Source organism: Periplaneta americana, chromosome 8, assembly GCF_040183065.1.
Source record: "Periplaneta americana isolate PAMFEO1 chromosome 8, P.americana_PAMFEO1_priV1, whole genome shotgun sequence".
In the NCBI taxonomy this organism is placed as follows: Eukaryota; Metazoa; Arthropoda; class Insecta; order Blattodea; family Blattidae; genus Periplaneta; species Periplaneta americana.
In genome coordinates, this window is record NC_091124.1 from 172,940,103 (window position 1) to 172,957,205 (window position 17,103).

General features: G+C 34.5%; 1 protein-coding gene across 1 annotated transcript in view; it reads left to right on the top strand.

The window, feature by feature from the left end:
• Positions 1-3,101: 3,101 nt before the first annotated feature.
• The window catches only part of Hus1-like (Hus1-like checkpoint clamp component), a gene marked incomplete in the record, with an annotated part of 34,871 nt that continues 20,869 nt past the window's right edge, over positions 3,102-17,103 (top strand). The window contains 3 exon segments of the mRNA XM_069834057.1: positions 3,102-3,223; positions 7,084-7,290; positions 12,562-12,671. Coding sequence (XP_069690158.1) covers positions 3,172-3,223; positions 7,084-7,290; positions 12,562-12,671 — 369 coding nt within the window.

Here is a 17,103-nt window from a genome sequence, read left to right on the forward strand (position 1 = left end):
GGGGCAATGAATTTATATAATGTAATATTAACATAGAGAATAATAATATTGTACAGTACGTGAATAAAGTAGGACAATTTATAAAAAAATAATATAAACTCCAAAGTTATAGAATACAAATATAATATAGACTGATTAATTCATACACATAGGCTATAAATTTATTTAATCAAATTGAAGACATTAACACGTTTCTGATTTTCTTGTTATATTTTAGTGGGTTACATGTTAGAAGTTCTGGGTGTAATTTAGCTAAAGAATTATACAAACGAGGGCCAAAATTAATGCTATGCTTTAGACCAGGAGGTGTTCTACTAATGTTGAATTATTATTTCGTCTTATGTCATGATTATGTGCCTGTAATATAAACTTACAGTACTACGATTTTATGATCAAATTTTAACAGAGTATATTTATAAATTTGTTCAATATTAAATACATTAAATTCAGAATAAATTAATTTAGTTGGGTAATCAAAACGTTTCTTCAAACAAATTTTAATTATTCGTTTTTATAGTAAATTCAACGGACTAAGATTAATTTTTGTAGAGAATATATAGGAATGCACTCACGTGTATCAAGTTTTAATGTATTATGCATTTTGTTATGATAAACTTGTTAAAATTTGAGGCACCCACTACTTTCTGTATGGAAAGAAAATGTACTTATCTACTGATTGTAGTGAAATATCTTACTTGCTTAACATAAAGGAAACCATGTAGGCTAGTGTTTTTATTGAAATTTATATCATGTGTGAAGTTAAGAGTGCGATTAAAATAAAAATTATAATGTAATTGATTTCTTCCATGTATTTTACTTATATATTTCATACATGCAGTGATGAAGACCTGAAGTTCTACAGTGTTGTTACCTATAGAATACCTACCTATACGTCTGTGATTGAGAGTTAATATTAAGCCTAAATTGACTTCGAATCATGTCGATATGCTTAATATATACACAAATTGTTACTTTAATGTTTTTATATCATTTTGCGCGGCCAGATAGCGCAAAAGGATCACTGTGCATCGTGAATAATGATCTGACCAGTTCCATGCAGGCTGCAATTAACTGGGCTTTTTTTTTTTTTTACTTTCTTCCTTTTTTGCGTGGTGTTTGCGGGCCCCTTAAAACCCCGGGCCCGCCTGCATTGCAGGCCCTTACGTTACGCCGCTGCCTATGAAGTAAAATGATTGTGTTGCAAACAGTGGCGTAGCATGAAATTTTGAGCAGGGGAAGCTAACTCAAGTTGTCTTTCATGCAATACGAGAAAACGTATTACAAAAATACAGTCTTAAAATAAATAGTAGTCAATTTCAAGTCAGCTGTCGAAGATTGGTTGGAACATCGTAACACCAATAAGGCATGACCTCAAATGATACGTAATAAAATACGATTTCACGGTTTACACATATCTCTTAACAAATAGACACGTATACGTATAACATTAGCTCACTCCCTGTCATATTTAGAAAAATCACAATATTAGTATCATTAAGTAAGTATGCATCTGTCTTTTGGTTGTGTCCTTCATTGACAGCAAGGGAGTCGGTCATTTGTTTTTTAAATCACACTTTGTTCGTAAGTCGGTCTTGATAATACAATTATCCTAAAAAAAATTAAAGTAAATTAGTGTCAGGAACTGTTATTTCGCTCATTATTTATTATATCAGCCACAATGCACACTAACACTTCAACTGAACACAACTGACGAAAAGGGATAACTCGCAAACTACTTATTTTAAATGTTAAAGCTAGCTTCTTTGCGAGCCTTGCGACTAGGATAGCTTAGTTAGAAAGGGATGGAAAATTTGCGGGGTGGATTACACAGAAGAAACCGGTCTGCTTGGAAGCTGGTGTGTGCAGGCTTCTTGTTTACTGCTGCATCACAAATCATCCTGAGCTGCCGCATCGCAATATTTAACGCGTAAATATAAATTCTATTAAAATTAATAAATAATTTTCTCCATAAACTGCAGGTTTATTATGAAATTATTATTAACTGGGGAAGCTAAGCTTTTTAGCTTACATTGATGCTACGCCACTGGTTGCAAAAAGGAAGTATCGGCCCGTAAGAGTGAATTAGAAAGACATAGCTCCACGCCCTCGTATAAAAAAAAGCATTACAGTTGAAAAATGTCCCCAGAATTACCAGTGTTTTTACAAGAAAGCCATCTGATGACGAAGTAAAAATTCAAATTACGATGTTTGGAGTTCTATCAAGTAGCTTTCAATGAGTCCTTGAAAAGATTTCCCCTTCAACAAGATGCTACCGGTACCGGTATAAGTAATTTGACTTTTCTAGATCCAAAAATTGCATTAGGTGTCAGTAAGATTGTTAAAAGGTCTAGTGACACACTTACTTCACTAGTTGATAAATATAAGACAAAAGTAAGCCAAGAACCATTATTAAATTAATGGAGCCTTTCACCCAATTACGGTACTTTTCTTCTGAAGAGAAAATTGCTTATCTAAATTTGCCTGTACTAGAATTTTGGAAGCGAAGAGAAGAATGTCACAATTTCAATTCTGAATTTTTGTTAAAAAAAATTTAGTAAAACTATCCAAAATTTACCTTTCTTTGCCCCATTCTAATGCAGCATATTTTCAATGATTAGTGATATAAAAACGGAGAAAAGAAATAAACTATCAAAAAAACAGTGTCATCGTGCGGGTGAAACTTGACATAAGCAATATGAACAAAAAGTGTTATAACTATCCAATCACCGACGAAATGTTGAAAATACTGTATTCAATGAAAATATGTAGCCTACAACAAGGATTCAAGCAAAGACGTTGTAGTTATATATCAAGATTCAAGAGACAACAAAATAGCTGGGCTACTGGTTGCGGAAGAATAGGGAGAAGAAGAATGTGAACAGGATCATCAATAATATGCCGATCTGAGGGTGACTACTCTGTTGCACTGTGATATTTATTAGGAACATTATCTTGTTCTAATTTATTATTCTAATTCGTTTTTAAAATGTATATTATGGAGTTTAGACCATACCACCCCAAGAGGGATTTTTTCCTAAATTTGAGGGATTTTTCAACCTATCTGAGGGATTTTCTTTCGTGAAAACCTGGCAACACTGAAACAGTAGCAGGCAATATTATGGCGGATTTTCTGAAACTAGTAGAAGTAACTGTAATAAATCAAGTTCAATAATGAAGTTTAGGGGAAAAATGACAGAGCTTTTGTGCATGAAACAATTTTCAAGTAAGTGTGAATATAGCAAGTTGGCCTATGTAGACCATTTCACAAAATGACTTGATCCTAACAACCGTGGTGCAACTTTTTTAAAGTAATTTAGGTTAGGATTTGTTATTAGCCCTTGCTTTTTGCAGTTCTTTAACTTTTGGGGGGGGGGGGAAATTTCAGTATACGGATTCCTCACTGACAATTATATCTTAAAATATTAAAAAGAGCATATTTGTCTGCGTTTGTCGAATGCGCATCTTCACGCTTACGAATTTTTTTACCATACTTTTCGTTGTGAATTCCAAGTACCACTTCTTTCGCTGTCAAGAATAAACAGTGGATGTCATTTAGAAGTATAAGAGGTCATATAATTTTGGGGTTTATTATTTTAATTACAGAATTCTGTAAGGAAATAATGGTGTAACTTCGATTCGAATCCTTGCCATGTTTATAGTACTTTGGCAAAGTTAGTACCGAGCGGTCTACTGTATGTTACTATATTAGTAGGCCAAATTTGGTTGCAAAACAAAACCATATTCCATTCTTTCCCCTTGGCTTTGAAGTTATAAATACGATAATTATTTTTACCGCTCTTCGTAAAGGAGAAACTAGCGTACAGGTAATTCTGGTGATTTTGGAAGTGAAAATCGTTGAATTTGTAAGAGATTTTTTGTGGAAATGGAATTGAAAATGTAAGATTTTTATAAATATATAGGCCTATATAGAGAAAGAAAAATTGTTGGAAAATAGTAAATTACGTTTGAAGTAAGAGGTGCGTCTTAATGGAGGTGAGTATGTTGTTTCTAACTTTCTAGTGAAAGAAGGAAACATAGGGATATAAAATACACGATACGATGTAATGTATTAATGGAATAAGCACTCAAAAATAGTGAAACAACAAATGATAGTAATGAAAAAAACACTTCGTTTATAGGCCTACATCTGCCATTACAGTAACTCCTCACTGACAAGAAAAAGTTACCAGTCTTTGCACAGCGATTGAGGGGCTTGATGTCTTCTAAGCTGACATAACCTAAATCATTATAAAAATGATAATCTTACCCGGAATAATTCCATCATATAGGCTATCTACTATTTTTTGTTTGTTAAATCTTTACAATAGCGTTACCAAAGGAAAACTGACAGCAAAAAACGGGCAGATGCACTAGTTTAGCCTTCGTAAATATATATTTTGCTTTACTTCTTCTTCGTAATAAATTGGTAGGCTTAGTTACGAATATTGGCATACTTCTCACGAATAAGTACATGGGACGTACGCATAAATGATTCCGCACAAGGAAGAAAAGAGATCTGTGAACCAAATGGAAAAATATTATATTTAAACTAGTGTTAACACTGCAATTTAAAAAACCTTTTGTAGGCTGCCAGTATATAATTAGACCTATAAATCATTATGTAGGCCTAGGCCTAGTGTTATGGTCAGTCTAAATAATCTCACTTCTTATTTATTTATTTAACCTGGTAGAGATAAGGCCATCAGGCCTTCTCTTCCCCTCTACCAGGGGATTACAACTACAATATTAAGAATACAATTACAATTATAATTACAATCAATATTAAATTTACAAATACAATAAAAATCAAAGTACTAAAAGATTAACTGATTAATAAAAGCTAGACAGTTTATTGTAAAAGTTACGAAGAGAGAAGCCTTTCTTTTATTGATTAAGTAAAAATTAAACCTACTCTACGCAGTAAGAAAATGCTTAATAAGTTTGCTTTTGACAGTCTCTGATGTCACTGGGTAGGGTATTGCACAAGTGTGAGAGTGAGATTGTGTATGATGATGAATACGATGATGTCTTAGGTGTTGGTATGGCTAGTATGCAGCTATTTTGCGTGCATGTGAAGAGGTTATGATATGATGACAAGTAACTGAAATGGGAGGCAAGGTAGGTAGGAGTAGAAGTGTGAAGGACTTGGAAAAGGAGAACAGAGAATGAAAATTTATACGTTCGTTAAGCCATAGCCAGTTTAGAGTTTGGAAGGATGGGGTACTGTGGTCAGCGCGACGGACATCACAGACTTCTTACAGGTAGAGGAAGTTTTAATCCTAATTTAAACAGTAGCTGTATAATAAAATAAAATAGTGTAGCAAAACTTTATTTACTTCAATCACAACAAGGCCAATTATGTTATTTTAAATGTTTCTCTTACTTGACATTTATTTTAATACTAGCATCACATAATATAGCCTATAAAAATATAGGCTATTATTATTATTATTATTATTATTATTATTATTATTATTATTATTATTATATCCTTCTTTATGGAAGGAAGTGTCTGTAATTCCGATATTTAAGAATGGTAATAAACATACTGTTAATAATTACAGACCTATTTCAATACTGAATAACGTTTCAAAAATTTTTTTAAAAATTATTCACAAACATGTTTCATTTTATGTTAAATCTAAATTAAATCCGGCTCAACATGGCTTTACTAAAAGCAAATCTACAACGACGAATTTGATCAATTATCTCAATCTTATTATGCCTACAGTTGAATCCCAAGGCCAAATTGATGCCATTTATTTTCATTTCAGTAAAGCATTTGATGTTGTTCCTCATCAAATCTTAATAAGTAAATTAGATTAGTTAGGACTTTCCATTAATTATCTTAGCTGGTTTGAAAACTATTTAACCAACAGACAATCTTGTGTTCGGTTGGGAAACTCTCTCTCTGATCCTTTTACTATTCTTTGTGGTGTTCCACAGGGCTCCACCTTAGGTCTGTTATTATTCTTGAGTTTTATCGATGACATTTGTATGCCCATCTGTTCCCATTATCTTCTCTTTGCCGATGATTTAAAAATATTTAGGAAAATTAATAGTCTTGCTGAATGTCATTTACTTCAAAACGATATACATGCCATTCAACGTTGGTCTGATCATAACGGTATGAAAATTAATATTTCTAAAACATGCGTTATCTCTTTCTCTAGGAAGACAACTACATTAAAGTTCAACTATTCGCTATCGAATGCCGCCATAACCAGGAAGGACTGTATTAAGGATCTCGGTATATATCTTGATTCTAAATTGTACTTTCATGACCATGTTTTTCATTTATTTAATCATTCACTAAGAATGCTTGGTCTCATTAGGTCTATTACTTATTCCTTTTCCTCTCCTGATACACTACTTACATTATATTATGCTTTAGTAAGGTGTAAGTTAGAATATGCGTCTGTTGCGTGGAACTCTATTACTTCTACTGATTCGGCTAAACTAGAAAATAGCCAAAGAAAATTCATTTCTCTTTGTGCGTTCAGATTCGTACCCAACTCCTCTTCTTTAAATTATGAACTATCTAGTAAATATTTTAACTGTACCATTCTGTATTCGAGACGTCAGGATATTGATTACGCTTTCTTTAATAATGAGGTCATTGATTGTGATTCTTTTATACATAACATCTACCTTAGAATTCCCGTGAAAGGTTTTCGTGGTCAGAGAATTTTCTTCACTAAATTATTTAAATCCCTTTCTCCAATAGCCAGGTGTATTAAAAGTGCTAATTTGCAAGATCAGATTTGATTTTACTTGTGCATGATATATCCTTACTTGTTATTTATTATCTTTTATTATTTGTTAGATATTGCCATTTATTTATTGTATTTGGTGAGTGATTAATGTTGACTGTTATATTGATTGTATTTCATCTCACTGTCATTTTCTGTCATTCGTTCTCATAATCATTTGTTCTGTTTTGTTTTGTTTGTTATTTTGTGCTAAACTGTAATTGGCCTTGTGCTGTTGTTTTGCTCATTAATATTCGAAATAAATAAATAAATTATTGTTATTGTTATTATATGTGATTAACATCTGTAACATTTACTTATTTTATTACAGATATCATTGCCACCATAGCAAAACTAGCAAAACTATGTGTTGTTCGAATCACAAAGGATATGTTGTACTTCATTATTGTGGATGGCAATGTGACAGTGGGCAAACCTATGGTGTGGAGCGTTTTGGAACAAACACACTTCTTTAACGAGTACAACATGGCTGGCGTCTCAGAAGAGCAAAATGAGATTTTTCTAGAATTTGAGCCAGGTACACACTTTTTACATGCTGAAATGAATATTGTGAGACTCGCTAAGTTAAGAAAATATACACGGTTGGTTTTCTGCACTTTCAATAAATAATTGTGTTAAGCTAAGATCTTCCTACATTAGTCAGGCAATGTTGATTTCCATGTGTGAGATGCAAGATGTTTTTCGGTGAGAGGACTACATGTAAAACATGATGACTAACAGACTGGATGTCTGACATGGTCAAGAAACGGTCAGTAAATTTTGCCTGGAACCCTTTATTCAGAGATGGAATTGTTTCACGAACATGGCATGAGATTTCTGGCATTATTTTCTTTCTGAAGGAAGCCGTGCTCTATTAACCTTTACACATTCCCTCACATTTTTTTTTTTTTTTGTGAACAAATTATAGGAAAGTCATTCATAAAGGTAATTAGCGTAAATTTTCATCTAATTTTGAAACATCAGTAAAACTGAATCAAGCTGACAGAATAAACATTGATTAAAATAAATCTAAACAACATTTAAGTATAATTAATTAAAAACCAGAAGCACTAAAGCTATCTCATTACTCACAGTTATTTGAATTCGAAATCCACTCTCCTTTCCTTCCGCAAGAATTTCTTGATTACTGCTTCGTAGAACCTGGATTTGTCCTCTCGTATGCTGGCAAGAAAATGCCTTCCCGATAGAGATCAGGCTTAAGTTAGTCATCCGGTTCTGTGTTTGAGTGGAGCGGCAGGAGGTGTGGATCCTCTTCAGTGATGAGAATGACCTCTCAGCAGATGACGTAGTGCAAGGAATTGTTGAGACCAGCAATGCTAATTTGTATATTTCCGTAAATCCACTCATTGTTGTTGTTTTCTAATGCCAGGCGTTTGACAATAAAGTCATTTGACCTCTTGCACTCCATTATTTTTCAAAGATATTATCATGGCCAGTCACTGAAGCACAGATTTTGAGGTGTTCCGAATCCATTTCTTGGTTTGAGTTGCACAATGGACAGTTAGGGGACTGATATATTCCAATTCTATGCAGGTGCTTGGCCAAACAATCATGGCCTGTTGCCAATCTAAATGCAGCTACAGACGATTTTCGTGGTAAATCGAGAATTAACTGTGGATTATGATGCAGAGAGTTCCATTTTTTCCCTTGGGATTGTGTTATCAAATTTTGTTTGTTGAAGTCTAAGTATGTAGATTTAATAAATCTTTTCACAGAGTAATAAGTAGATTTAGTAACAGGTCTGTAAGTAGCAGTGCTGCCTTCTTTGCTGAAGCATCTGCATTCTCGTTTCCCAGGATTCCACAATGGGATGGTATCCATTGGAATACAATTCTTTTATTGAGTGATATTAATTGAGAGAGCATTTTAGTTATTTCTGCTGTTTGAGATGAAGGTGTGTGTTTAGAGACTATTGATAGAATAGCTGCTTTGGAGTCTGACAATATAACTGGATTCTTAAATTTATTGATGTGGCATAGAAGATTCCTGAGACTTTCATTTATTGCAGTGATTTCTCCGTCAAAACTTGTTGTTCCATATCCAAGAGATCTATAAAGTGAGAAGAGACAGCACGTAACACCTGCACCGGCACCTTGTTCTCTGGAGATCAAGGATCCGTCGGTGTATAAATGAAGCTAGTTTTGTGGAGGGTACCTAATATTAATTGTCTCTAAAGATAAATGTTTCATTATTTCAGTGTTTACTTCTGATTTCAGTATTTCTTCTGTTAAATATAGATTATATTCTATATTTAATAGAGTTAAAGGGTTTGGTTTAATTTGTAAGTTTTCTTTTAAATTCGGGATATTGATTTTCTGTTTTAATTCTTGAACAACGGATATGAAACTTTTTTGAGTTTTTAATCTACAGAGAGGACTGTATGAATGCCAATAAATCCACTCATTAAATTCATGTCCAATAGATAATTTACAATTTGAATTGGCGTTTTGTCCATCTCTTTATTAGAAGCATAGGTACCATAAGTGAAGTTCATTCTGGAGTTTGCTTACATTAAAAGCACTGCCATAAATATTTTGCAGTCTATTTAATAAATCATTGGGGAGGTTTTCTCTTTTATTGAAGTGGGCCATTTTTGTTGGATTTATCAAATTAGAATATTGTAGCTTTTCAAATCATGCAAATCTAATTGTTAACTGGTTGCTAACACTATCAATGATTTCGAAATAAAGTCGCTTGAAATAATCTCGCTGTGGCTCAGTGTTCAATCTCCTCTTTTTACTTCAATCACCTCTTCATCTTCCACAGTATCATGAATAGAAGACCACACTGCTTCGAAATTCTCTCTTTCTTTTTGCAGCTGCTGTTGAAATTCTGCAATTCTATACTGGCATACAAAATATCAACATTTTTTGACTCGAGTATAATAAACATCTGAAAAAGCAAGTAATTAGGTTAGATAGAATCTTTATAAAAAATATGTTCTGGAAATCCTTGAGGAAGCTAGAAAATCTATTTGCGGTCATTGCAGTTATAAGATCGAAGTTTCCACTTTCCTTAACATGTTCAAAGAACATTATCAATGCTTCTCTGTTCTCACTGACTGACTGACGTATGGATAAGTCTAGAGGTAAAATTCCATCGGGTATTAGACAATGTTGTGCTTCCATTACAATCACTTTTACTGAAATAGGTCCTAACTCTGTCATTGCTTATGTGCTGCTTTATGTTCCCTTTCTATAAAATTTTAGTGTGAAAATATTCTCTTACAAAAAAAAAGTAGAAAGAAGAAAGTTACTTGACATATCTTGTGGTTTACCAATATTATGGTTTTTGACATTCTTTCAAAAATACAGCTGTAGGCCTAAATCCACCCTTACTGTGTTGTTATTATTATTATTATTATTATTATTATTATTATTATTATAATTTTATTATTATTAATAAGACAAGGTTGCGACCTTTCACAGTGCTATTTGTTATACTGGGTGTTCATTTCAAAGTGTGTCATGACGTCACTGTTGTTGGGTCACCGATTTGAAGCGAGTTTCAGCTTATATGTTAGAGAAGTTGCCTATTATTTAAGGCGTTCTTCAATCTGAACTTGAGAACGTGTACGGTATAACTTGAACGTCGTAGCAACAGATGGCGGTCTGTACGGTCTGTGTGCTACCATAACCTCTTTCGAACTGTGTTTTGCGCCGGCAAGTCGTACGCAGGGTATTTGTTATCATCGGTTACGTACGGTAACATTCCACAACACAAATCAAATGCTCCGTGTCCATGTTGACCGTCGAAGTTAGTAATGTCAACAAATACGTAAGTAATCGTCTTAACTCTCTCCCCATATCTCGACAGTACGTATTTCCAAACAGTTCACATTCCTGCCACTACCGGCGTTACCGTACGTATCGGCACGTACTCTTCAGAATGAACGCCGTACTTGCTAGCCAACTTCTCTGCCTCTTAGATTATACACCTGAGCTGCGGAAGTGTAGGAAGATTGAATTCTCTAGGCTCATCAGCTAGCCACATGACGGCATACAGCGAGCCAAGACACATTTTGAATCATATAATTAGAGGATGGAAACCATTGCCTCATGGATATATACAACTCAATAGACATTTACAACTAGATTCATTACTTTTTGCAGACGATTTAGCTCTGGTGGCATCCTCAGAAGATGAATTACAACGTTCAGTTTTTAATTTTAACAAAATTGGAATTAATATGATATGAAAATCAATAAACAAAAAACTAAAAGTATGGCCTTCTGCGGAAAATACCCTGTGCCTAGCAAAATATGTTTAGATTAAAAAATATTAGAAAGGATAAATTATTTTACATATCTCGGATACACATTATCTTTTTTCAATGAAGTAGACATTTCACAGAAAATTTCTAAATACACCAAAACAATGGGAATAATTAACACCATTATGAAACCTTCCCTAGTACAAAGGCATACTCGAATTCGCCTTTACAAGACCTTGGCGAGACCTGTACTTTGCTACGGAAGTGAGGCATGGACATTGAGGAAGAAAGACGAAACAGAATAATGGCTAATGAAATTAAATTTATGATATATACAGCGGGATATACGAAATGGGATCACAAACGCAATGAAAATGTAATGAAAGAATTACAACTAGAACCTGTAATTAATCACGTAAAACATTATCAGAACAACTGGATAAATCATCTGCATCGCATGCATAGAGATAAAATCCCAAAAGTCATCCTCCACTATCGTCCAAACGGGAAGAAATCTCTCGTTCGTCCAAAGAAGTGGTGGATTGAAAATTCAACTGTGAGATCGTAACAGGCCATTTGGCCTAATACTTGAAGGGAAGAAGATTATTATTATTATTATTATTATTATTATTATTATTATTATTATTATTATTATTATTATTATTATTATTTTGTACCAAAATGTGTAAATTGACTTCTTGTAGTAAAGCATTAAATGTTGCAACACAAAGATGGAAACAATTTTCCAATGTGGTGGGAGTGTGTCTGAAAATTCTTAACCAGTTTTGAGATTAGAGTATAGACTTAGCATTTCCGTTTCAAATGATCTATTTGAGTGCTTATTCGGTAGTTTCCTAGTACCCCCATAGGTACTCATTACGTAAGTTGTTTTTGTGTTTACACAGTGGTTCCTTTCTGAAAAGAATTTTAATAGTTTGTTATTAGATGTTTATTGTTTGTTTATTGTTTATTGTTAGTAAAATAACATGTACAAAAATACAGTCTTAATTCTTCCCTGAAGGAGTAAAAACTCGTGCTCATGGAGTTATCTAAACATATACTTAACACAAACAAAGATAATTATTTGACACAAAGTGGGTCAAGAAAAAAAATTATAAGAATAAATTAACTTTAAAAATAGAATTTCTATTTTAACAATTTAAATCGTACAAATATATACACATATATTAAATCAACATATATTCTTTAACAATTAAATTCCTAACGCTATTTTTTAAATTTCTGATACTAAAATTTTCCAAATTTGGGTATTTTTCAATTATTTTATTATATAACCTTGGACCAAAGTAGGTACCATGGCTAAGAGCTGTGCTTGTGAAACACTTTGGTTCCTCTAGTCGTATAAAATCGGATCTTTTAGTTCCATATTTATGATGTGATTTTAGTCAGTTTGTAATATATTTTTGGTCCAGGGAAAATATATGTATTTTATGAATATACAACAATGGCTGACTTAACTACTTATGTAACGAGTATCAGGTACTAGGAAACTTGCGCTTATTGTTTCTCACATTTTAAAAGTGTTTGAAATAATAAAAGATATTTTTATTGCAGATGTGATGGCAAAATCTTTAAATTCGCTTAGAGTTTCTAATGGAGCTAAATCAGTAAAAATCAAACTGACCAACAAAAAATCACCTTGCCTAACTTTTGAAATACAGCTGGTAAGTAAGAGAGAGAAGATTACATTCATAACGAAATTTATGTAGAAAACTTTCAGTATAGAATAAACTTCAAATACAGAAAGTAGACTTTTGGATATTCCACCATGTCCTGGAACATAACATAACTATGAGAGTCATTCCGCGTCACTTTCAGTTGACATGACAAATTGATGTTCTCCAACTTCAATTTCACTAACATGGCACATATCACATGCCACAAAAACTTTCTCATTTTAAATTTCTGATTTTTTTCATTGAATGGAATTAAACACACATCATGCTGGCGCCTATAAAAACAAGAAACTTCAAAATCCCTCGTCACCTTTTTGTGTTGGCTTTGGCTCATTTTCTACTAATCTGATTTGTGGCTGTTTCGATATAGGCCTACAGAATTATTGTCAGACTTAGATTTTCTATAAGCCTAGTTTTCTTTTTTCACATCTTATCGCCCTATTAATTTCGTAACTTGAGTAGCCATCTTCACGAAGAACTTTTTCAGAAATTGAATTTCGGAATTAATACTGTTCTCATCACATATTGCTGTTGCCTTATTATTGTCGAGAGCTGTCAGTTTGTTAGAAGGATGATGTAAATTTTTGGTAAACTTTGTGTCCCAGTGTTTCACCCAGTTTTCTATAATATAATATATTTTATGCTCGACCATGCCGAAATGTAGTAATTATACACCTTGTAGCAGACCTTTAATGCATGTCATTAAAGTACACCTACTCATTAAAGGTCAGGTCTTTCAGCCAATGACGACTCAGGTTACAACTGTTCAGCCAATGACAGGTCAGCTTTCTACCGTTATAAAACCGCAAGTATCGATTATTCTCGGATATGCAATCGAAAGAGAATTAGCGAAAAGTCACAGAGGCTGGAAATCCAATACTGTCGCAGAAGGTTATGTTCTGTTACTATAATAATTAGCGTCAATTGTAAATAATATTCAAATAAATTCAATTTGTCATCTCGTTTTTCAATGTCTAATTTAATTTCAATGTTATCTCTGTAGGTTCTTATGGCCTAGCAAGGTCAATGTGAACATCTGTTCCTCGGAAAAAATCAATACTTTCGCGCCTGCGCACATCTCACAATTCAGGTCAGTTCCGTTCGTCACTTACAAAACCATATCATGAAAACTTATGAATAATTTCAAGTTAGAAATGTGGTCGAGTATAAAAAATCGTATGAAACTTGCCTATAATTGTAATTAAGATGCTTGTATGAAAATTATGAAACTCGCTTGCGCTCGTTTCATAAACAAACGTGCTTGCGTCTTAATTACTACCATTATAGGCTTGTTGCATAATGTACTATTAGGAGAAAATCTCTATGATATAAAATATCATATAACTAATAAAAATATTCAGTCATACAGCAATGTAAACCGCTAAACAATAGGCAAACTGTTGGAATACTCTGGCCATCAAAGTAATTTAATATACAGGGTGGTTACAAAGTCCCGTTACCCTCCACCAGCACCCTCTGCGGTGGCTGAATGGTCAGACCTTCAGACTCATGGAGGTGGCCCGGGTTCGATTCCTGGTCAGATCTGGGATTTTTTCACTGGGTTCTCCCGTTTTTCCCCATATTAGGCATTTACATCATTCCGTCACCATTTCGTTATCATTCCGTAGCATTCCCTGAACGCTGGCTGGCGATGCATGGAGGATGCTGGCCTAGGGACGAATGGGGCTGCCTGCTCGAAACCTGGGTACACAGAGAACCTTAGTGTGTCAGCAGGTGTGGGTTTGGGAATGATTCACCAGAGGGTTAGCACAATAGACCTTAACAGGTCGCAGTGCTGGGTCATAGTGCCCCCCTCCGTTAAATTCAGTTCATTCAACCCCCTACCAATATCTACGTTATATATGTTTTTATAGTCTTATGATGTTTATTAAGGCCTGTGTGATGAATCTTGTCTCACTGTGAAAAGAGAGAGAGAAAGGAGATATGTCTTACTTCGTCTGTGTTGTTATGGCAATGGGGGAGTGAAGCGATGCCGTCCATCCATCCAGTGGCGGAAGGGACTAGTTGATACCTTCTGTAGCACAAAATAAAATAACAAAATATCTCTCTTCGTACTGTGTAGTTCCGTCACTGATCTTGTCTTTCAAGAAACTGAGTTCCGGCAGCCTGTACAATAACAAGGTTTTGAAAGGAATCCTGAAAATTTACAACCCTCCTATAATCTCCACCCTCATTTGAAGGGACTTGGTTTTATTGCTACTGAAACAAGATAAACCAAAGCAGATATAGTATGTCTAATGTGTTTCAGATAATTAATATCCAACATGACCGATACACGTGATTACACCATTGAAGATCACATTATGGCAAGCAGTTGGGTTCATGACAGGTCACGAACTAGAAAGATGATAGAAGAGGTGCGTAGAGACTTCCAACGGCAAATCAGACGTCAGGCTCAAGCACATAAAAACAGACCTAAAATTACACCCATACCGACCAATGTGTGTGAACGAATTATCGGATACTGACTTAGCGCAAAGGATGGATGCATGTGCAGCTCTTCTGACATTTGACACCACCCCAAAGCAGAGTAAGGTGATATTTGGTGACGAGTGCGTCATATACTGAAGCTCTCGGTCCCGGAATGTGGTGTTTTGGTGTAAGAACAATCCATACTTTTATGAAGAGGTGGAGCAGAATCCTCTCCATACCATGATATGGGTGAACCCAACTGCTTGCCATAATGAACTCTTAAATGGTGTAATTACTTGTATCGGCCATGTTGAGTATTAATTATCTCAAACACACATTAGACATACCAATAAACATCATAAGACTACAAAAACATATTGTTGTTGTTTTCTAATGCCAGGCGTTTGACAATAAAGTCATTTGACCTCTTGCACTCCAATATTTTTCAAAGATATTATCATGGTCAGCCACTGAAGCACAGTTTTTGAGGTGTTCCGAATCCATTTCTTGGTTTGAGTTGCACAATGGGCAGTTAGGGGACTGATATATTCCAATTCTATGCAGGTGTTTGGCCAAACAATCATGGCCTGTTGCCAATCTAAATGGAGCTACAGACGATTTTCGTGGTAAATCGGGAATTAACTGTCGATTATGATGCACAAAGTTCCATCGACCAACAGCAGGTGTGGTCCTCCAGACATTCTGGGGGTTGTGTGTGAACGAAGTAGCCACTAAAACGTTAAAATATGGTGTTCACTTAAATCAGCTACAACTTGCCATTTAACTACAAAAACATGTATAACATAGATACTGGTAGGGGGTAACGGGATTTTGTAACCACCCTGTATAAGTGCGCTTCTGTGTAATGATGTTTAAAGACATACTATGACATGTCATAAAAACATAAAGTAAGGGCAGAGGGGAATAAAGGAGAGTTCGAGCAGTACTCTGGATGGTCCCCAGCATAGCTCAGTTGGTAAGAGCATTCAGCACGTAGATTTATTTTATTGGGTTATTTTACGATGCTTTATCAACATCTAGGTTATTTAGCGTCTGAAAGAAATGAAGGTGATAATGCCGGTGAAATGAGTCTGGGGTCCAGCACCGAAAGTTACCCAGCAATTTCAGCACGTAGAGCTGTAGACCTGGGTTCAGTTCCTTATAGTGCCGGAGCGAAAATTTTCTCCTAAAATAACATAAAAAGGAAGTAAACTTAAATGTCAAGATGGATTGTAAAACATTCTGCTAGAATTTTAACCAGTCGAAATGCACTTAGTTCAACCATAATTTCATTAATATGTATTTTTCTTCACCACCGTTACTAGAACAACATAGTACAGTATTATCTGCCATATTGGTTTTCATGCCTGTTTTTATTCGCTGATTGCATCATGGGACACTACTATGCCAATCATACAACTACTAATTTCTGAGACTTACTAACTATTGGAACTTTTTCTTTTTTGTACTAAAAGTATTATCAATTAGTTTTATTAGCCTAAAGTAAGTTATTTGTTTCCCTTTTACATACATTTACACAGTGGTCAAAATAAATGTTGCATATTGCTTAATTGTCAATACAGGACATAATAGGAAACAGAGGTGATTGTGTTCTGTCAGGTACAGTGATAAGAAAACAAAACTCAAGAAGATAAACACATTTCCACTTGATAAACACAAAGAAAAACAAAAACCACAACCTTAAAAACATTCTAGTGTTACTGTCATCGTGCATACAACATTGTTTATGAACCAGTTGGCCCTCGTCTTAATTGGAGACACTTTTGAATGCAGTTAGGCATACTTCTTACCTAATTGTCCAGGTAAGCCTGTGGGATATTGTCCCATTCCTCCACAGCGGCCGCTATGATGTCCTGTAAGGTCTGTGGTGGGACAGACGACTGCAAATCGTTCGTTTTAGCATGGCCCATACATTCTCAATGCAGTTGAGATCTGGGGAATATGGAATCCAATCCATCCGATTGAT